The 21,503-nt window shown below is 53.3% G+C and overlaps 5 protein-coding genes across 5 annotated transcripts; 4 read left to right on the forward strand and 1 right to left on the reverse strand.

Annotated features, from left to right (window-relative positions):
- Window positions 1-2,192: 2,192 nt before the first annotated feature.
- PODANS_7_6730 (uncharacterized protein) lies at window positions 2,193-5,078 on the reverse strand (the record flags this gene model as incomplete). The annotated part of the gene is made up of 2 exons (XM_001907995.1): window positions 2,193-2,815; window positions 3,203-5,078. 2 exons carry the CDS (start codon window positions 5,076-5,078, stop codon window positions 2,193-2,195), a joined length of 2,499 nt encoding a protein of 832 aa, XP_001908030.1.
- A 992-nt stretch (window positions 5,079-6,070) lies between these two features.
- Window positions 6,071-7,841, forward strand: PODANS_7_6740 (uncharacterized protein; the record flags this gene model as incomplete). The annotated part of the gene is made up of 5 exons (XM_001907996.1): window positions 6,071-6,073; window positions 6,134-6,577; window positions 6,630-6,826; window positions 6,880-7,687; window positions 7,752-7,841. 5 exons carry the CDS (start codon window positions 6,071-6,073, stop codon window positions 7,839-7,841), a joined length of 1,542 nt encoding a protein of 513 aa, XP_001908031.1.
- A 570-nt stretch (window positions 7,842-8,411) lies between these two features.
- Window positions 8,412-11,001, forward strand: PODANS_7_6750 (uncharacterized protein; the record flags this gene model as incomplete). Its single annotated transcript, XM_001907997.1, has 3 exons — window positions 8,412-9,557; window positions 9,607-10,327; window positions 10,490-11,001. 3 exons carry the CDS (start codon window positions 8,412-8,414, stop codon window positions 10,999-11,001), a joined length of 2,379 nt encoding a protein of 792 aa, XP_001908032.1.
- A 708-nt stretch (window positions 11,002-11,709) lies between these two features.
- On the forward strand, window positions 11,710-16,052 carry PODANS_7_6760 (uncharacterized protein; the record flags this gene model as incomplete). Its single annotated transcript, XM_001907998.1, has 3 exons — window positions 11,710-14,907; window positions 14,984-15,535; window positions 15,624-16,052. The coding sequence occupies 3 exons, from the start codon at window positions 11,710-11,712 to the stop codon at window positions 16,050-16,052; spliced, it is 4,179 nt and encodes a 1,392-aa protein (XP_001908033.1).
- Window positions 16,053-17,047: 995 nt separating this feature from the next.
- Window positions 17,048-18,175, forward strand: PODANS_7_6770 (uncharacterized protein; the record flags this gene model as incomplete). Its single annotated transcript, XM_001907999.1, has 1 exon — window positions 17,048-18,175. One exon carries the CDS (start codon window positions 17,048-17,050, stop codon window positions 18,173-18,175), a length of 1,128 nt encoding a protein of 375 aa, XP_001908034.1.
- Between the last annotated feature and the right edge of the window lie 3,328 nt (window positions 18,176-21,503).

The following is a 21,503-nucleotide window of genomic DNA, read 5'->3' on the forward strand; positions in this document are numbered from 1 at the left end:
CGGGCTGGTTTCAAGAAACCTCAACCAACCCCTGCTCGAGAAATTCTGGACCCCTGGGGCCTGCACGCCTGACAGGGTCACGACACACAGTGCGCTGTGGCTGTTTTTGGTTGTGGTTGGCCTGCTGAAGTTTGGGTCGAGGGCGGCTCACCATGGACGGGACAAGAGAGGACACGAGGCGGCCGCGCCACACACGAGCAGTTCTCCCATCCTTTCAACGCTCTTTTCCTATCAACTCTAATTTGAGGCTTGAAGATTGAAGAAAATCCTAGATTAGAACGTAGCTTCCTATCTCGATATGTCCCCCTACCAAACTACCAATCACCTGCCACCAGTACCAAGACCCAAGTACGCCCCTTCATCTCAGGGTTCTCTTCAACAAAAAAACTATAAATTGTCCCCCTTCCCCCCATCCCCCGCAGAGCTTGCAAGTTATTACAGCGTCGTCAGCAGCTGGAAATGAACCCACCAGTGTCCCTCGGCTCATGGAATCCCAGCAATATCACGCCGTTGAAATCCACATGCCTGCAGACGTCTAAATACGTAACTGCCCTCAAAGTCCGTCCTACACATACAACCCCATCTACAATGTAGATCTCTCTCCCGCCAGATCTCAGGGATTCGCGATGCCCACATGGGATGACATCGAACCAGACAAAGAAACAGACAGACCTGAGAACTCGGGACGCACAGGCCAAGGTACCAAACACCCAAACTCCCCTCACATCAACCCCCTCCCCTGAAGTTTGCAGATCCCCGTACTCTGTACCTACATAACGTAAGCTTTCCATTGTAGAGTGCAACAACAAGGTCAGCTTTCTGGAAGAGTTTATCCATCTTACTCTGTCCATTACTGTAGGACATGCCCATGCAATTTACATAGGATGTTATTAGCGAAGCAATCACACCTCAAATAATACAGGTTTCACAACAAAATCCGTAGCATCTTCAAATACCACATCTGCTCATCATAGCTCACGTCTGTGCGATCAAACCAGGTAAGCTCCTGTAACTCTCCCAAGAGTCACAGCCAAGCTCCCTCTACTCATGTACCTAACATGTTCCAGCACTTCCGAACCCTGAAAATCGTGGCAGTGCAAACAAAAAAACTGGGTACCTCAATCAGCTTATTCGTCTTGGGTTTTCCCTTCGAAGTACCTCGACGTCCGCCCTTCCCGGTCCCAGACTGCTGGTGCCTTTTTCTCTTCACCTCTCTTTACAATAATTCGGGCAATTCTTCTCAATTCGTACATTGCTACACAACACCCCATCAACACTCTCCTCTCCCCCTATCTCTCAGGATCAAGTCAACAATCTGGACTCAGGGCAAAGCTTCCTATAATCGTCAAAAGAAGGTCGAAAATCAGAAGTGACAAAAAGCCAAAAGGGTGACAGTGAGAACTGAGAAAGAAAAAAAAGAAGAGATCCCCAGTGCCCACCCTTCTTTCCCTTCCACCACTCTGAAATCCATCTTACTTTTGTCAAAAACCAGAAAACCCCCCACCCATCCTCCAAACCGTCATCCCCCAAGTGACTCTCAACTAGCTACGTCGACTACCGAACTCAGCTAGATAGCCCCTTGCCGTGAGAAGCTGGGTCTATCTCTGAAACTAACAGACCCCCAGTTGAGATGGACGAGAAAGAAAAAAAAACCCGAAGCCTGCCTCCAATGATTGATTCCAAAAGCCAACGCCATGACAAGCCTGCTGAAAAGCCAGCTCCAGCCGTTGATAAGCCCCCCTGGCCCATCCCATCCCCAGCCAATGCAGAAATTTTGCCCATCCATGGTAGTGTTACAGATAAATGCTGGGTATAAAATTGCAATGCTGTGGCCTGCATGCGGTAACGTCGATTCAGCCCAAGGCTGAAAGTTGTTTGATTAATGATATTGCGTTGCTGCGCAAGTAATGAGTGACCGTGCTGGCCCACGCAGATGCAAAAAGATCGCAAAAATGATGAAATTTCGGCAGAACTTCGCAATCGTGATACCGTCGTCATCCTCTTCGATGTGTTGCCGAAAACTTACCTGGGCATTTCACAATACGAGCTGTCGATGATTGGCCGAAATGAGTACCTTCGAAAACAAAAACGGGACGGGGTCAGAACCTTTTCCTTCGAAGAAAGATGTCGCGGCTGAACTACAACCGTATCTCAGAGATATGGGCAAGAAAAACCTGTACAGAGCCCGCCGATTATGTCCGACGACGCTTGTGATCTATCCGTATGTAAGTATGAGCACGTCGTATTGGGGAAAGGTGGGAACGCATACCGGATTCCTCAGCGAGGCTCTCTGCATCGTCAGTTCTGTATCGTTTTCCAGTGGGGCTCGACGGAGCAAGGTCAAGGTCAGGCTGCGGTTCAAATGTGATATCTCCTTCCGCCTCGTTATGCACCTCTTCGTACTCATCCCCATCATTGCCCCAGTCAATTTCATCACCATCTTCCACTGGGGCCGCTACGGAGTGCGGCGCGCTGTTATCTGGCGTGAAAGAATCATCTGCCCCATCGTTCTCGTCGTAGTCAATTTCGTCGCCGTTCATGGTCGTGCTCGTATGATCGGACGCTGTGTCTCCTGTTGCTGATGCAGACGGCCCCTGTTGCGGATCTTTACTCACAGTGGGGGACATGCCCCGAGAGACTTGTGAAATCTCAGCCTGCCAGTCCGTTTCCAGAGCGTCTTCATTGTTATCGGCTGCGGTGTTGGTAACCTCGGGCACGCCGTTCAATATTTCTCCGCCTTGACCGCCGTCGCCTTCTTGCTCGTCGATTGTTGAGAGGCCGCCGTCCTGGTCAAAAGCGAGGAGAAGATCGTTATCTTGAAAGCGAGGAATGTTAGCGTCGCTGTAGTGACCAAAACTGATGCTTATCTGCGAACTGGCGCGAGAGTGAGACGTAAAGAAATTGTTGGTCAATGGCGATGCCGCGTCCAACATATTCAAGCCCTCTTCCTCCACGTTGTCCTCGTCATCAGAATAATCGATGATGTACTCCTCATCGACGGTAAAGCTTGACGAACCCAGCTCAGATGTCACTCTGGATCCAAGTTGAGTTCCGCTTGCACCCTCCAGCTCGCAAGGTTCGTCATCATCATCATAATCGATGTCAATTTCAACTTCGGGGGTGGCGAGCTGCGACGCCCTGGTCGAACTCGTACTGGACAAAAGCAGATGGTTGGTGGGGTGTAAAGAAAAAGGGGGTTTACCATTTGAACCTGTTGTCAGTTCAAACACACCATTGCTGGTGAGTTGAGCCTCCTCAGTTGTTTCCAGCTCTGTGATGACATCGAAGGCCTCATCGGCGTCCTTCATCTCCTGCTCATCCACATCGACATCGACAGACTCGTAGGAAACCTGTTCTTGAGGAAAGTCCGAGGTATTGGAATCCTCAGCGTGCACAGTCTCGAGGGTTGCTTGATATACAACCTGATCATCATGGTCTGGCTGCCCTTCAGCTGCTAGCTCTGGCGATTGGGAGTGTGTGCTGGATATGGCAGCATCTTCGTTTTGAGTGGTAGCGTCGTTCTCAACAGCAGGCGATACGCTAGGATTGCGGCTTTGATCATGGCTAGAAGCGATGCCATTGACTGGGGTCTCGTTTTCATAGCTATCATGGGCCGTGTCATCATCCTCGTCAACAAGGAGTTCTTCGTTGACCCATCCGTTCTGATGGTTAGATTCGGTATGCTCAGAATGCTCATGTTCAGAGAGCACGCTTCCAGAGCGGCATGGCGATTCGCCGCCATACTTGGCCTCATCAAGAAGTTGTAGGAAGCGCTCTTCGCAATCGTGCTGGACAATCAACTGCAAAACAGGAACTGAGGCGATGGCGGTGTCTTTTGCCGCCAATGCAGCGTGGCAATCCAGTAGTTCACGGAGTGTCCGGTTGAGAAACCTTTCACTAGACCTTTCGCCAAACTCGAGGTCCAGAGAGTCAAAACTGACCAAGAGGGTATCGGTAGGAGCAATTTCGTTCGCAATGACTTGGCGAAGAGAAGAGAGAAACTGTGCAAGGGGCTCATCCATCTTCTTGACATCCGACAGAAAGAAAGCGTCTGGGTCGTCATTTGCAGTCCCAAACAGCGAGTAGTTGACGTCATTGTAAAAGACCTCAATGTCGGGAACACCATGAAGAGAACTCGCAAGATCTTCGATCGCCTTGTCAACTTCACTGAGGCCGCCTCTGGGTTCCTCGTCATCATCCATGAGGTAATCCTCGTTGCCATCAGCATGATTTGAGCCGGCCTCATAGTCCATATCGCTGTGGCTGCCCAGTTCAGGAACCTTCTCCTTCTCGTCATCATCATCATCATCATTATCATCATCATCATGATCAAGCTGGTCGTCAAGATCTTCTTCGACCATAGGCTTCTCTGATTCAATGTTGTTCAGTGAAACCGCCTGGTCTTCCTGTGCATGGATCTGGGGTTGGCCGCTGGAATTATCATGCTGAGGGCTGGGCTGTTCATCTGCTTCATACTCTGGCTGGTCCTCATGTTGAGGCTCAATCTGGTCCTCGGCTTCATACTCTGGCTCGTCCTCATGCTGAGGCTCAGACTGGTCTTCAGCCTCAAACTCTGGCTCGTCTCCAGGCTGAGGCTCGGCCTGGTTCTCAGCTTCATACTCCGGTTGGTCCTCATGCAGAGGGTCCAACTCGTCTTCCGCTTGATACTCCGGCTGCTCAGCATCTGCGACGGCCAGATCTTGGGCATTCTCGTCAGCCTTGACGGCCTCCGTGGTCAAGCTGTAGTCCTCTTCGTAGCCGATCTCTTCTTGATACTCCAGGCCTGTCGCCGCGATCTCATCACCCGCTACTTCGTTCGGGGGGCCTTCATCTTCAGCTGAATTGGTCGCGGCATGCTCCGAATGAGCTTCTTCTTCGTCGTCTTCATAGCCAATCTCGTCAACTTGATCGACTACATTCTTGGTGATTACTGCAGGGGCGTCTTGTTGGTTCTCATCTGCCTGATCATAAACGCCATCCAGCTGGAAATCAAATCCATCGGCATCAAAATCCGGGACAGCCTCCTGATCTAACTGGCCCAAGGGGCCAGGGTCCACGGCCAGCTCAACCTGGTCCATGGTGAGCTGGGTTGGAGATGGGTGATATGTCGAACGCAGCCCGACGCGTAGGCTACGTTTTTTGGTTGGTTATGAGCGGCTATTGCCGTGTTGGTTGGTAGGAAGTATATGGTGGAAGGCGGTGGGCTTGATACTGAAAATCCGCAGGATTATCGACGACGCCAGTGGCTGGACGTGGGGCTGATGTCGAGTTTACGTTTTTCTCAAGGCAAACGCCGAAATCGAGCGATAATGGTTGTACACGCTCAGTCCAGTCGATACGGTAGGACCGGAGGGCTGGAGTGGAAAAGTCGAGGGGCGCGCGGAATTCAGGTTACGGTTGATGGTCAACTACTGAGTTTAGGTTGTGGTTTGGGCGAATCCAGCACATGGGCAAGAGCTCGAAGTGGAAATGGAGAAAGTTCTTGTTCTTGTACAGGGAGCTCCTGAAGAACGGTGGGATGCCGACTTCTAAATTTTTCAGAAGCAGAAGTCGAGAGCGGGTCGAGTGAATTTGCTGTTGAAGTCAAGAGCGAAATCTTGTGGACTGGATGAAGGCAGGTAGGTCGGGACTTCTTATACTCTGCTGACGCGCGCAGAGGAGAGTAATCGAAAGCGTGTTTGTCGGAAAAGTGAAAGAGCACTGGAGAAGCGGCAATTCATTTGAATAATCGAGTGGAGGACGGCCCGCATTCAGTTTAGTGGACTGACACCCGTCTGGCAGCCTGGACCTGGTCCGTGCCCATCCATATGTCCTCAGATAGGGGAAAGAGCTTCACTTCACAGTGGTGGCACGGTCAGGGTGGATGCCAGCTGGCAGCCCCTCGTCAGGCACACCTCAGCTGCCACTGGGTGCTGGAAAGACCACCTATCGACCACAGTTGTATCATTTCCGGGAGGTGAAGCTACAATTGCCAGTAATTAACGGCTCGACCGACACCGACACCGACACCGATACCAACCCGACCTCTCCCAACTGAGCCCCAGCAACCCGTCCAGCTGTTGAATTCAAGATGGTAGCCCTCCCGAGATGATGCAATCCAGAGCGCAACAAACAGCTAACCATTGCGCCTTAGGTTGTCCTCGCTGCGTCCATCTGCACTCGGGGCGGCAAGGCTGTTCTGGCCAGGGCCTTCCACGACATCAAGCGCACTCGTGTCGAAGCCCTCCTCGCATCTTTCCCCAAGGCTGCCAACTCGGGCACCCAACACACCACCGTCGAACAGGACAATGTTCGATTCGTATACCAGCCATTGGATGAGCTCTACATGGTGCTCATCACCAACAAGCAGTCCAACATCCTCCAGGACATCGACTCCCTCCACCTCTTCGCCCAGGTCGTTACCAGCACTTGCAAGAGCCTCGACGAGCGAGAAATCCTCCGAAATGCCTTCGAACTTATCAGTGCCTTCGACGAGATTGTCACCCTGGGTTACCGTGAGAACCTGACTGTCAGCCAAATTAGGACGTTCTTGGAAATGGAGTCTCACGAGGAGCGCATCCAGGAGATTATTGCTCGGGTAGGTGGAATAATACTTTTATGGGCTGCTTGGGGTTCTGACATCGGTGTAGAACAAGGAACTCGAGGCTACCGAAGAGCGCAAGAGGAAGGCGAAGCAGCTGGAGATGCAGCGCAAGGAGTCTGGGAGAGCTGGCCGCCCCGGTGGCATGGCTTCACGACCAGCCGTATACCCAACATACACACCCCCTGTCCGACCGGCTGTTACTGAGACATACGATACCTACGAGGCGGAGAAGAACAAATCCAAGTACGTTGCCTTCACAGTCTGGACGTTTGGTGGGCGGGAACTGACAGAATCAGGTTTGGAGCGCCCAAGGGCAAGGGTATGCAGCTGGGCAAGAAGTCCAAGACTACAGATATGTTCGAGCGTGTGAAGACCGAGCTGGGGCCAGTGGACGACGCACCCCTTGTACCGGTTGCCACTCCTTCTGCCCCAGAACCGGCCGCCGCCTCCCGTGTATCAACGTCCCTGGACCGGGATGCGATCCACGTTACCGTCAACGAAGCCATCACAGCCAAACTGTCCAGGGATGGGGCCCTCAGCTCGTTCTCCATCAGCGGTGACTTGACATTGCGCGTGTCAGATCCATCACTCACCAAGCTCAAGCTTAATCTCAATGCTACTCCTTCGCACGGTGCCCAGTTCCGGACACATCCAAATGTCGACAAGAATCTGTTCAACAGCACGAAAGCGATCCAGATGGCTAACACGGCGAGGGGCTTCCCTGTCAACAACGCGGTTGGTGTGTTGCGCTGGAGAGTTGCGCCCAAGGCCGACGATACGAGTATCTTGCCGATTGCGTTTACTGTCTGGGTCAACAAGGGTTCCGACGGCAACTGCTCGTTGACTGTCGAGTATGAGCTGTCGGGCGGTGATGAGCTCAAGGATGTTAGCATTGTGATCCCTTACCAGAGCGCCGAGCCATCCGTTGCCAGCTTCGATGCCACCTACGAGGTGTCTGGTGACAGCCTTGAGTGGTCCATTGGCACTGTCAACGAGGAGAATCCCAGCGGTGCTTTCGAGTTTGAGGCGCAGACGGATGACGAGAACGAGTTCTTCCCCATGCAAGTTCGCTTCTCCAAGACCTCGCCATTTGTGGATGTTGATGTAAGTTTTCCATCCTCTGACTGCGAACACAGAAAACAAACAGTATGCTAACTTTTTCTTCCAGGTCACCTCGGTGGAGCTTGTCGAAATGAACGAGGAGGTAACCTTCTCCAAGGAGGTGAAATCGGTGGCGGACTCGTACTTGATTGAATAAATGGAGGTGATTAAGGTGGTATAGGGAGGAATCTGTTGTGTGTTTGGCGCACCGAGCAAGCATGTGTCTTTTTGGTGTCTGGTTAGAGAAGACTTGGGGAGGCGGATAGCTCCCCTAATAAAATTGATTTGGCGTGTTTCTGCAAGACATCGAATGCCTGGTGTATGTATTCGTGCTGTTGCTATGGTGTATGTGGACAAGCATTTCAGGGGCTGCCCGTATTTTGACCGCTTGGGGGCAGCACAGTGCGAACGCTAGGGCCAATTATTTCATGAATTCCTTCCACACTTCTCACTGAACTCTGAAGAGCAAGAGCGCTTCACTCCAACGAAAAACAACGGCAAAACACGACGAATTCAAATCGAGAGAATTGCCTGAATGATTCTGACCCAGACTCTTGTTTAAAACTGGTAAATCAGACATCGGTGACAAACTAGGAACAGTGACCCGCCGCGTTTTCAAGCCCAACCGCTCACACTCACTTCTCTCACCTCTCAACTCACTCACTTACATCGGTCAAGTTTCAACATTCTCAACCCCGCCAAAACTGCTTCATAAACAAAACCAAAAATGCCACCACAACCACTCCCAGATCTACTACCCCTCCTCCCCCTCCTCTCCCAATCCCGCCTCTCCACCGCCGGCGCGCCGATTTCAGAGAGCAACCCCGTCGTGGCCCTCAACCCAGCCATTGAGCTCACCGCGACGGTTTCGGATGGTGATAATGAAGAGAGCAGCACGGTCTACGTCTGGCGGGCGAACGAGCAGGTGGTGTTCAAGCACGCCGAGAGGAGCGGGGCTGGGGTAGAGACGGTTCGGTGGAAGGAGGACGGCAAGTTTCTTGCTGTTGGGTGGGGGGACGGGGTGGTGAGGTTGATGGGGGAGGGGGGGGGGAGGAGTGTTTATTGCATACGGGTGGGAGATGAGGGAAGGGGCAAAAGGATCAAATTTTTGGGGTGGGGGAGGAATGTTACTGGGAATAGTAGGAGGAGGAAGAGGAGGAGGGTGGAAGTTGAGACTGGAGGGGGGAAGGTGGGGGTGAGTGATTTGCCGCACGAGTTGACTTTTTTGGAGGTGGAGGGGGCGTTGCCGAAGTTGGGGCCTTTGCCGGTTGCTGGGGGGGGTGGTGGTGCTGGGGGGGGGGATGATATGTTTTTGTTTTCGTCGACGACGTCGCTGGAGTGGGTGTTTAGGGGGTGTAAGGCGGAGGAGGCGGATGATGTGCATGTTATGGTTGTTGGGATGGAGGATGGGGGGGTGCATTTGAGTATTTGTGATTCGTTTGTTGTTGGGATGTTCAGGCATGAGCCGGTGGAGGGGGAGGGGGTGATGCTTTGTGGGCATGCTTCGCATGAGGAGACGTCGACGCATGTGCTGTTGATGAGGCCGAGGGAAGGGGAGGTGAGGAGGTTGCATTTGGTGCCGATGGATTTGACGTTTGTGCATTACTCGCCGGTGAACTTGTCGCTGTTGGCGAGCAAGATGACCATGTTGCAGAATTTGCTGAGGTATGTTAAGCAGACGCAGACGCACATGACGAATGAGTGGAAGTCGACGAGGGAGCTGCCGCAGAGGTTTTTGAATGGGGTGGAGGATGATTTGAAGAGGATGGAGGGTGGGGGGTTGAGTATTGTCCAGGCTTTGTGTCACACGGTGGCTACGGGGCATGTTTTCAAGCCGGTGAAGGAGTGGTTGGTGGATGTTGTGGCTGAGAGGGTAAGTCTCTGGATCTGGTTTACATGGCTGATAACTGACGAGGAGACAGGGCCACAAACGCTGGGACAAGGCAGTACTCTCGGGATTGCTCAACCTCCGAGGTCTGGTTCATGAGAACCTAATACCAGCACTTGAACGCTGCGGTATCATTCTCAGTCGAATGCTGGGTATTGCCCGCTTCCACGACTCAGAGGAGGGTATTGGCTTCAATGCTACTCAGATCACCAGACTGATGGACATTGTTTCCTGCCTGACTGTCGTCGCCCACAAGATACTTCTCAACGTCATGGATGAGTTGGAATATTTCTCTGTTTTCTCAACATGGCTACGGCTACAGATAGACCAACAAGCCTCCTCGTCATCTGCCACCGAAGAGCTCACCGAAAAGGAAGCGACTATGGACCATGCCAAGGTCCTGACTTACATTCAAAGATACCTAACCAGCAGTCCATTGGCCATGTATTTTGACCAAATCACCAAAGAAGACTATGTCAAAGACCAGGAGTATGCCGAGGACAACCCGTCCCTTCTACAGATGCTTGTGAAGCAGCTGAAGAGACAGGAGTCGGGGCAGCCTTATATGAGAGCGCTGCCCCATGTGGACTTTCTTGTCAACTACTTGACCAGCAGAGCCAACAAGGTGTTTCAAAATATTGCCGAGGCTGAGAAACGAGGTGTCTTGTTTGGAACAGATGCTGTATTGGACATTGGGGAGGGGATTTGGAAGCATGATGTTCGGTTGTGTGTCAAGCCAGAAGATGTAAGTCTTGGTTGGTATGGCTGTGTAGCGTATGGGGTCACAAAACTGACAAGAGATTTATAGGAGGCGACGGGACAGACAGCTTATACGGCGTTGGTATCAGAGCAAGACAGAACCACACGTAAGCTGGAAGATTCTGCTACATCCATGCAGTGCTAACGGCTTTCATCAGTCTTTTTATTCAAGACCGTCATACAGGGTACGAAAGGTGTCAGTGAGCTGGGTCCAACGAGAGCCTGTGGGCTTTCTGTGCCAGAGGGAAAGAGCATTGTTGATTTTGGCTTTCTCGATGAGAACTCATTGTTACTATTATGCTGCACTGCGGGTAAGTCAAAGCATTACACGTCAGCAAAGTGCCTAAAGTTAACCATTGCTATAGGTGACAACCCTGGGTTTTCCCTCATCAAAATTAGCTATCAGTCTGCCACATTGTTGTACCGACACTACGAGGCTGGTCAGCGCCCATCATTAAGGCCTCTTGACATGGATGACCAGACACTGTTTTGTACAAGAGGTTTCTCTCATCTGTCCCACTTCACGCCTGTGCAGATGATGGTTCAAAAGTCATGCAGCCTACGCGGCGAGATACCAGGGCGGGTTTGCCTTGTGGGCAAGGACAGGGCCATGTACAAGACCTATACGTTACCAAGGAGCTGGGAAGATGTGGACATGAATGGCCAGTGAGAGGATGACGGGAATGTCTTGGTTCTTGATACTGCATTCCGGATCCGAACAATCGGCTCCGAATCTGCAGATAGAGTGTTGGCCCTTTTACACGTAAAGCTTAAGACTTGGTGTATCTATACGCGGAAGTATCCTGATTAGATAGACGTATGCCCATAATGTAGCAACATCATCATCCTTTACATGTTTTACCCCTGAAAAAGCAATGATGGTGTTGTTGGACCTCGCCGCACTGTGCTCCCAGAAAGGGGTCCAATAATAGCACCCAACACGCTAACGGCTAGCGATGTCTCCCGAATGCTGTTAGCGTCATGCAACCCCAGAACGACCCGTCGGCCAGGCGCTGTGTGCAACTGAAACAAACGTCATTGGGCAGCTTTCCAAAAGAGAGAGATGTTCCAGGTTGCACCCTCTCACCGATTAATCGTCTACCTCCTTTGAGCCCGGCTTTCTCGCAACTTTTTACATTCTTCCTAAAAAAAAGGACTGGGTGCTTCAAGTAGACCTACACGACTAAATACACGCGGCCAAGGTCGTGATAATATCCAATCTCCACATCTAAACGGCATACTCACCTCCGAGCATCCCGGAATAATACAAACAGCTTTCATCAAAGAACAAAGCAGCAACTTCTACAGTACATAGGGATACTTCTGAGCACATCACTATTCAGAAGCTTCCTCGGAGAGGGCAGAGGTTTGGCTCAAGATGAACGAACCAACGATACCGCCCCAGGCGGCGTTCAGCTACAAGCACGCCTCAGCACCACCGCCAGTCACCGTGACAGCCCCCTCCACGACAACAGGAGGGTCCTCCTCCTCCCAAGCACCACCGTCAGAAAAGCAGCAACAGCCCAAGCCAACGACGGCATCTGTCCCCCGAGCCTCAGGCCCAGCCATCCCCGTGATTCTCAACGAAGCCGCCCTCGACTCTCCCACCTTCCGCTCGACAGCCATCCACTTTGGCGACCAGCTCGACGGCATCGAACGTTGGCTCGACAGCTACACCCGCAGCACGACCAAAGTCATCCACGACTTTTTGGCTCTCGAGGACACGATCAACGTCTACCTCTCCAAAATGACACCCCCCACCATGGCGACGGGGCCTGACTCCCCCGTTCTCGACGCGGATTACACACTCCCCGCCCTGCGGAGGGCGGGCGACGGGGCGAGGGAGTGGTGGGGCGGGATACTCTCCGCGGTGAGAAGGCTCGAGCCGGTGAGCGTGGACCCGATCAGGAACTTTATCAACAATGACATGAGGGTGCTGCGGGAGCAGAGGAGGAACCTGGAGGCGGCGCAAAAGGTGTTTGACACGACGCTGGCGAGGTATGTGGGGCAGAGCAAGACGAAGGAGCCGAGCGCGCTGAGGGAGGACGCGTTTGCTGTCTTTGAGACGAGGAAGGGGTATTTGAAGGCGAGCATGGACTTTTGCCAGATGGCGCCGCAGGTGAGGGCGGGGTTGGACAAGCTGCTTGTGAGGGTTTGTGCGGACTTGTGGAGGGAGATGAGGAAGGGGAATAACGGTTCTGCTTCTGCGCTTCAGGCTGGGTGGGGGGAGGAGCTGGAGCGGATCAGGGGGTGGGCGAGGGAGATGGAGGCGAGCGAGGGGGTTTTTAAACGGGAGTTGGGGATGGCGAGGAGGGATGTTGGGGAGAGCACGTTGGCGATGGCGAAGCCGAGTAGGGAGTTGGAGGATTATAGTGTTAGTACGGTGCCGTATTTGGGGAGCAAAGGGCCGTTGAGCATTCAGAGGAAGGATCAGGTGGCAGTTGTTTCGGAGAAGCAGGGGTGGTTGTTTTTGAGGACGTTGACGGGGAAGCCGGTGAGGCCGAATTGGATACGGAGGTGGTATTATTGTCGGGATGGGATCTTTGGGTGGTTGATCCAGGCACCTCAGGGGGTGCTGCAGGGTGATGAGATTGGCGTGTTGCTTTGCAGTGCGAGACCCGCTGTCCAGGAGGAGCGGAGGTTTTGCTTTGAAATCAAGACCAAGACGCAGACCATTCTGCTGCAGGCGGAGACGCAGACGCAGCTGGTGGAGTGGCTTGAGGTGTTTGAGGTGGCCAAGAAGAAGGCGATCGAGGCCAGCATGGGACGGGATCCTAATACGCTTGTTGGGGGCATCGATCCTGCTTTCGTCATCACGCCGCCCTCGATTCCAGAGTTCTCTGCCCGAGCGGTTGAGAATCTTGACGAGGCTGACAGCTCTGAGAAGCAACGCAACCTGCCTGTGCCTGGTCCTGATCCGAATGCCGCGGCACGTTCCAGCTTCGACGTGGCGATCGCTCCGCCGCGCCGGTCCATCACGACTCACCTTGGAAGGGAGGAGGGAGAGACTGGAAGGGAGCATGCGGCGCGTATCATGCAGAAGCTTGATCTTCACCGCAAGGCAACATTTGCTAGCTCGATGGATACAATGTCTGCTTCTGGGACCACCGGCGCGAGCTTGATGACCAGCACGGCTTCTACACCTCAGGGAGGGCAGACACCGACTCTTCGTCTGCCAACTCTGTTGCTCGATCACCAGTCAGGCAGCTTGGCACCCGCGACTCTGGCCAAGCCTCCTATATCGACGAGCCTAAGCAAGTCAGCCATTCTGGCAAGCGCCAACAATGCTCCTATCCGGCTCATGTCGAGCGGCGTTTTGGCCAACTACTGGGGAAGCAGTCCTTACACAGCCATCTACTGCCCTGCCGTTGGGGCACCCCCTACTCCTAAGCCCTACGCTAACGACCCCTTTGTTGCGTCCATGGTGCCGCGAACACCCACCTTTGAGAAACCTCAGCCTCCTCCTGGTGGACATAGGAAAACACAGAGCGTGGGCACGACCCTCACGGAGCCCAAGGTGACCGAAAAGGCACGGAGCGATGCCCTTCCTGCCAACTACCCGCCCGAACTCAGAGCGCAATATGCGCAGTTCCGCCTTGTCTTTCCCACAGCACCGCCTGAGGAGAAACCGGTGCTCGTCTTCAATGCTGCGTGGTCGAGCTCGCCGGTCGAAGGAAAAGAGGATCAAGGGCTGGCTGGCAATGGCCGTATTTTTGTTACATCTGACAGGATGTACTTTTATGGTCACCAGCTGGGCTTGGTGGTAGCTTACACCATCAGTCTGGATAGCATCACCGAGGTCACCTCGGCTCCGGGAAGGGACTGCGACTTTATCTTTTTGCATCTGAACCAGGACATGCAGGACACGACGTACGCTCGGATCGCGATCAAGGTGTTCCTTGAGGACTTTTTGCTGCTGCAGTCTAGGCTTAATCTCTTGATTGATGATTTGCAGGCGGCGGAACCGATGGATTTGAGTGAGATTATTACCACGCTGCTCAACATGGAGAGGAACCAGGACGATAATGTCCGGAGTCCGAGCGTGGAGAGCTGGGAGGAGATTAGTTCTAATACTCCGGTTGACGACGGGACGCCGTTTGGGAGGCCGGTGTCGAGACGGGTGGGGGATCTGAGCGGGAGGTTCATTCGGTATTCGCGCCAGGGGGGGTCGAAGAAGCAGGTGCAGAAGTTTCAGCTGCCGGCTCACGCGGTGATGTACGAGCCGGAGGACATGGGGCCTGCGGTGGCGGAGAGGCACTTTGAGATGAGCGCCAAGGCGTGCTTCCATGTGCTCTTTGGGGACAAGTCGTTTATCTTTCCGAAGCTGTATTTTGAGCGGAGGGCAAAGGAGATTGCGCAGGGGCCGTGGGAGCTGAGCGATCACGGGGGCAAGATGAAGAGGGTGTTTAGGTTCAAGGTTGACTATGTGGACATGCTGGGGAGGAGGAAGCCGGGGGAGGTGACGGACGTGCAGACGATTGACATATTCAACGATCACATCACGTATGTGGTGTCGCATGTGAGGACGCCGTGGCACTTGCCGCACTCGGGGGCTTTCAGGCTTGTGACGAAGGTGGTGATTACGCATGTGGCCAAGAGCAAGTGCAAGCTGGCGGTTTATACACGGACGAGCTGGGAGAAGGGGGCAGCAGGCGTCTGCGAGGAGTATGGTGGAACGGCAGGCGCTGGATGATGCGAGGAGGGATGGGGAGGAGTTGGCCGAGGTGGCGACGGATCAAGTTAGGAAGTTGGGGATTCACAGCAGGACGAAGAGGGCGATTCAGGTGTATGGGGATGTGGGGAGGAGGGGGGACGTGGTTGTTTTCAGTCCGGATGAGGACCTGAAGGGGGATGGGGTGGGGGTGAGGCCGAGGACGTTGGGGGCCATGATGTGGGAGACGGGGAGGAGTTTCATGGAGAGCGCAATTACCAGTGTGATGATGTGGGCTTTTGCGGCGGTGAAGAAGGTGTTTGGGGTTTTGAAGGCGAACCGGGTGATATTGGTGATGTTGGTGGTTAGCTTGGGGTATAACTTGGTTAGCTGGGGGCAGGGGACGAGCCGGTGGTGGACCGAGAGGAGGTCGGAGAGGTTTATGCAAAGGTTGGGGGTGGGACCGAATTTGGTGATGGGGAAGGCGATTTATTTGGCGGATTTGGAGGAGGCGAGTAGAGGGTCGGCGGTGGGGATGGAGTTAGGAAGGCCGGTGGGGAGCCAGTGGTATGCTTCGCTTCTTTTCTCTGGCGGTTGATAGAGGATGCTAATTTGAGTGCAACAGTTACGACACCTTCCAGGCCATCGTCAACTCGACCAACCTCGACGCTCCTTACCAAGACGCCGGGGCAGGCTTCACCTCAGCCACCACCCGAGCAGCGGCCCGTCGTCTCCGTCGCACTCGCCAGCGTCTGGCCGGGTACAGACACGATCTCCTGGTGGCCATGCGTGTGGTCAACGGCATCGAGCTGGAGATGGTGCAGTCGGAGTGGGAGAACTGGCTCGAAGACGAGAACCAACGCTGTGAGCGGGTCGCGAGGCTCTTGACGCACAATGCTCCCAAGCAACTCTCTCAGGAAGAAAAGGAGGAGGCTCAAAAGGTGCTTGGAGGCGGCGATGCCAGGAGGAAGGAGGCCCTCGCAAAGTGGCATGCTGAGTACTGCGGGAGCTGTGAGGCTGATCACAGGGCTCTAATGGCGAGTAGTCAGAGGGCTTTGTTGGTCAGGTGAGGGGGTGGGATACATACATATTGATGGCAGCTAGTCTGTGGTACAAATAGGGGCTTTTTTCATTGGGGGAGCAAAGGCTGGGACGGTTCATTCATTCATTCTGGGGGCCGCATTACGGGGGTTAGCAAGCATTGCTCTGGGGAAGGCACAGTAGCAGGTAGCATATTTAGTAGAGCATTTATCTTGTTTAATGACAGAAATTCCATCTACAGCTGGTTTCAGTTCTTTGCACGAGGCAAATGGGCAGACATGTCTGCGTACTTCAGGTTTGGTATAGGTAGGTATATGAGAGCTTTATTATTGGTGTCGCCCCCTGAGGATCGCCCGGCAGTGCTTACGGGTTGTGTGGAGAACAAGAGGCAACGTCATCGCCAAGATGCATGAAGTTCTGGAGTTTGACGGTCAAGGGACGCGTAAGAGAGTGACTCGGTGGTTGAAGTGTTGTTTTGGGCGTTGGCTTAGGCACCTAGGTATTGAATGCATTCGGTTCTTCAGCATCTTGGAGAAATAACTAGACAGCAGAGTGAAGAATGCCTGTGTCAAGCGATTTCTCCGGCCCGCTGCTGGTCAGCCTGCTGGCCTGGGCCGGCTCAACCCGCAGAATCAGGAGGGCAGGTTAGATGGCCTACTGCAGCAACGGCTCCTTTGAACAAGAAAGTTTGAGCTGGTTGATTGACGCAGTGACTTGTCTCCTTCCTAAAAATACAGGCTGCCATCAACTACCAAAAACAAGCCAGTGGCTGTGTGGGAAAATAAGTGTGGGTTTTGGTCTCGTTCAATAATGCCGAGGATGATAAGTGGTGGTTTGTTTGAGTCTTGTAATTGATCCTCACCCCAAGAAGTTGATCATTTGTTGCCGAGCAGAGGCGAACGTGGGAAGAAGGGGACTGGAATTTATGACGTTCTTCATCCCTTCTTTTTCATCTTCTTAAGCCGATGTCTTCTTTTTACCCTTTTATTTTGACATCTTCTCTCAAACCAAAAAGTAAAAAATCATGGTCCGATTATCACCACTACCTCTCGCAGCCCTCCTGCTGCCATCCCTCATCGCCGCCCAATCAACCATCCTCTCCTCACCACCACCACCACCACCACCACCTTCAGAAACAGCCTGCAACAACTCCCCCGACCTCTGCTCCCGCTCCTACTCCAACATAACCCACATCGGCGCCCACAACTCGGCCTTCCTCCGCGACGCCTCCACCGGCAACTCCATCGCCGGCAACCAATACTACAACGCCACCCTCGCCCTCTCCTCCGGCCTCCGCCTCTTACAGGCTCAAGTCCACCTCCACGACAACACCCTCAAGCTCTGCCACACCCTCTGCGACCTCCTCGACGCCGGCCCCCTCGAGACCTTCCTCTCCTCCATGGCCAGCTGGCTCTCCCTCAACCCAAACGAAGTCATCACCCTCCTCCTCGTAAACTCCGACTCCCAACCCATCACCTCCTTCGCCTCCCTCTTCGAATCCTCCTCCCTCTCCCAATACGGCTTCATCCCCACCAACACCACCACCATTTGGGCCACCCTATCAGAAATGATATCCCTCAACCACCGCCTAGTAACCTTCATAACCAACATCACCCCCTCCCCTTCGTCTCCTTACCTCCTCCCCGAATTCTCATACATCTTCGAGACCCCCTTCAACAACACCTCCCCCTCCTCCTTCACTTGCACCCTCGACCGCCCCCTTTCCGCCGGCGCCGCCTCCGCCGCTCTATCCTCCGGCCTGCTACCCCTGCTGAACCACTTCCTCTACGTCGACCTCTCCTCCGGGATCCAGATCCCAAACGTCGACTCCATCGACTCGACCAACTCCCCTGATCTTGTAACCACCGGTTCCTTAGGCAGACACGCAGAGCTTTGCTCCGGACAGGACCAGTGGGGCACAAAACCGGTATTTGTCCTTGTAGACTTTTTCAACCGTGGACCCGCGATAGAGACGGGCGACAGGCTCAACGGGATACAAGGGAAGACAGTTGGGAGGACAACCTTACCCGTGGAGGGGAGCGGTGGTGCAGCTGCTGGTGCTGCGACGGGGGATGCAGCCGGGGCGAGGGGGAATCTCAAGGCTTTTGGGGCGCTGGTGGGGTTTTTGGGGGTGGCCTTGGTTGTTCTCTGATCCGGTGTGGTTTTTTTTGGGTCAAATGATTGGAAACGAACACAGCATAACATAGCATAGCGAGGGCGTTTGGTTCAAACTCTGAACTTGATATTGGATATCTGGATACCTAGTGAAGATAAGACAAGAAAAAAAGAATGTAGCAACAGATAAATTGCGAAAGTCCCCTATGGTAAATAATAACAAGGTTCCGCACTCAAAAAACATTGCATGTGATTCAGTCTAGTCTAATACGCTCTGGGAGAACCAGGCGCATCCTGTGACTCAAGGACAGCAAAGGGGGAGGTTGAGCTGAACGAATCAGGAAGAAGACAACTATGTTTGTGATTATGGGACGAATCGGGGAAAGGAGAAGGGAGCAAAAAGGGAGGAAAAGGAGGTAGGAGAGAAGTTGAGGGCAGCAACACTGGCCCGGGAAGGGCGAGGGCGACGACGACGACGACAACACCCCCCTCAACTGAATACGAACTCCGGACAACGCTACTCCGTAACAAGCTCGATGAGAGAGAAAAGAGAAAAAAAAGCCCAGATAACAGCTTTAGAGTTTTGCAAGAGAGGGGAGTGCTGCCGTCATATCTGTCGTCGTCGGCGTTGCCGTGGGGAAGTTTGCTCGTGATGGAATGGTTCAAAGGGATGATGTTCAAAGTGGAAATGGGAAAAAATTGACCAGGCAGAGGTTGAGAAAACTTTCTGTACTGTGGAGTCGCATGCACAGACCATACCATAGCTTGGTAGTGGGGCACCAATCTCTACAACGGATCGCCCTGCTGGAAGCTCACTGTAGCTTCGCTGTAGCTTCACTGCAAGTGTGAAGCTGCTTGTACTTGCTGATAGTCCAAGCTGTTGTGTTGTGGGGAAGTGAGGGTTGGGGTCGTACCCTCCTCCTTATGATGAGGTGCTGCTTGTCAAGAGGTTTGGATTTCCTGGGTTATTTAAAAAAGGGGTGTTATAACCTCTGGTGTGTCTCATGGGTGTGCAGTTGTTGCAAGCTGACCACAAAACTGTTGAGAAAGTGATGGCACGAAATGACTCTCGGACCAACGAGCCAATGTTCCTTCTTCTTTTGTTGAGAAACAGTTGACGCATAGAGACTCATGGTGTTGCGAGCATTGTGAGGTGGAAAGAGCATACGTACCTAGGCATTATCGTACTTTCCAACTGTGGGGTGCCAGGGAGGAGCTGTCTCTGGGTATGAACCTTCTTTTGCTGGGAAGGGGAGCTTCTATTTAGAAAGGGCATCCAGGGAGGGAGCTCATCCGTCAATGGTCCACGTTTTGGCAAGGAGCTCTTCCTCTGAGGAGCTCCCGTAGGTTGCACCTACCTACTTCGGGAATATTCCACAGGAAAGCAACCATCTTTGGAAGCGCCTTTTGGAAGCCGCAAATTGAGAAAGCTGCTGTTGACGTGGCCGTGTTCTTTTGGGAGAAACCTCTCGTATGTGATTGCTACGGTGGAAGCCCGACTTCTGGAAGCTGAGAGCACGAGGTCCAATTACGTAGCTCCAGGGTAATTTCTATGACGGTGGTTGGAGGAGTACTGCGATTGCTGGGTGTGGACGGCGTGAAGATGGTGAAATTGGGTGATCCGGGGAAGGGTCCTGTGAGACCGTAGTGTTGCCCGTTCTTCACCTTGGTGTCGACGAGAGACTGACAAGAGCGGTGCTGATTCACGGAGAGAGCTCCGGGGTGGCCTGCTCGCTCATGTTGCCACACCTGGCGTTCCGGAAGCCACATGATGGCGGTGCCGAAATCATACTCAAGCGCAACGGCACTCCCGCAAAGTTCGGAACCACGTGGGAACCTAAGAGTTGAACTGTCATGTAGTCTGTCAATACCTGGTCATAACCAAATACGAGTCAGCGCGACAGAAGCTTGGTTTGGTAGGCGTCCACCGGTCGGTTGACACAATGGATCATGGGGCTTTTCATCGAGATCTGAGTGTGGAGTGGTGACCACCGGAAAATCGGCCATCGATAATGTCTGGGGAAGGGAAGCCGTTGGCAGATACATTCTTTATTTTAATTATGCTTAACTCACAGCTTTGTGGAGCAGTATCGTGACGTGTTGGAATTCTTTAGCTTGCGAAATCGGTGAAACCTGAGCTTTGCGGGGACCTTTCGAAAGATCTCCTTTCTAAAGCTGAGTTTGATGGTCGAATAGGATGTCGTCCCCTTGGTTTGGGTTGATGGTTTTCGAATTGATAACTACAAGAAAAGTTCTCAGTTGCTATTAGACACAAGGGCCTTGTTCTACCCTTTTCTTTGTAGACAACCTCGTGTAGTTGGATGTTTACTTACAGCTCTAGCGATATGCACCAATGCTTCTTAAGAACGTCCTTGCTCAGCTAGAGGTTCAACATCATCAGTCTATGCTTCAACCGCTCAGGTTGTACAAAAATACCCTGACATGCTCCGGTGTCACACTCGCAACCAATGGCAAGCACCGCCCGCTGAACTGCGTTGGTGCATGTATTGTTGCTGAGCCGCAAGATTACTTTTGAAGCGAAAGCGAATGGAGCATGACGGCAGCTCAGGATGAGGGGGCCGATTGATGTTCTGGCAATAGCAGAGGGTTCTATAAACTCTTTCCCAGCCACCGGCATCTGGCCGACTCAGAAGCAAACCCGAGAGCTTGGATCTGGGTGCACACGGCATGCGAGGAAGGCCTGCTGCCTTTTCCTAGATCTCCGGTGTGCCATGTCAGTCAGCACATACGGCAGACAGGGACGTGGATTCGATCGATCGGCAGGGCTGAAACCGTCTGGCAGCTACTCGTACAGAAACCGGGGGGGCTCTGGGGGTGATTTCTTCCATGTGTTCTCTGTCGACCGAAAATGTCATGCTGGTTTGCTGTGTTGGTCAGATATTTGTGTCGTTGACTCGGGCACCCTCTCGAAACGGCAATGCATCGCGATGGGATACGCTTTCGAAGGTCGTCGGCGTGGCCGTGAATCAAGGTTTGTATGCTGGACGCTAGCCTCGCATCCGGACTCGGTGACGGCGACTCGTAGGTCCCATGCAATGGCTTGGGCTTTAAGCTCTCGGTCCTTCACCGAAAGGTCTGGCGAGTGCATCCGTCGAACTCGAGCCTGTCACGTCAAGGCAGATAGATGGCAGACGGTGTAATACCGACCCCTTCTTACAGAGAGTGGCATCCCATCCTTCTTTGGCGCGGCCCTGTCGAAGCTCAAGTACTGCAGACCCCCTGCATCCCCTGCATGCCGTCCCCTTTGGGCTAGACGTGTGATAGGTCAGAGATAGATTGAGCCCTTTGGGGAGGTGTTGAAGCTGGAGCATGTGTGGTCTTTCAGAACACAGCGGCAGGCAGCA

The sequence above is a fragment of the Podospora anserina genome, chromosome 7 (assembly GCF_000226545.1).
Source record: "Podospora anserina S mat+ genomic DNA chromosome 7, supercontig 1".
Taxonomy (NCBI): Eukaryota; Fungi; Ascomycota; class Sordariomycetes; order Sordariales; family Podosporaceae; genus Podospora; species Podospora anserina.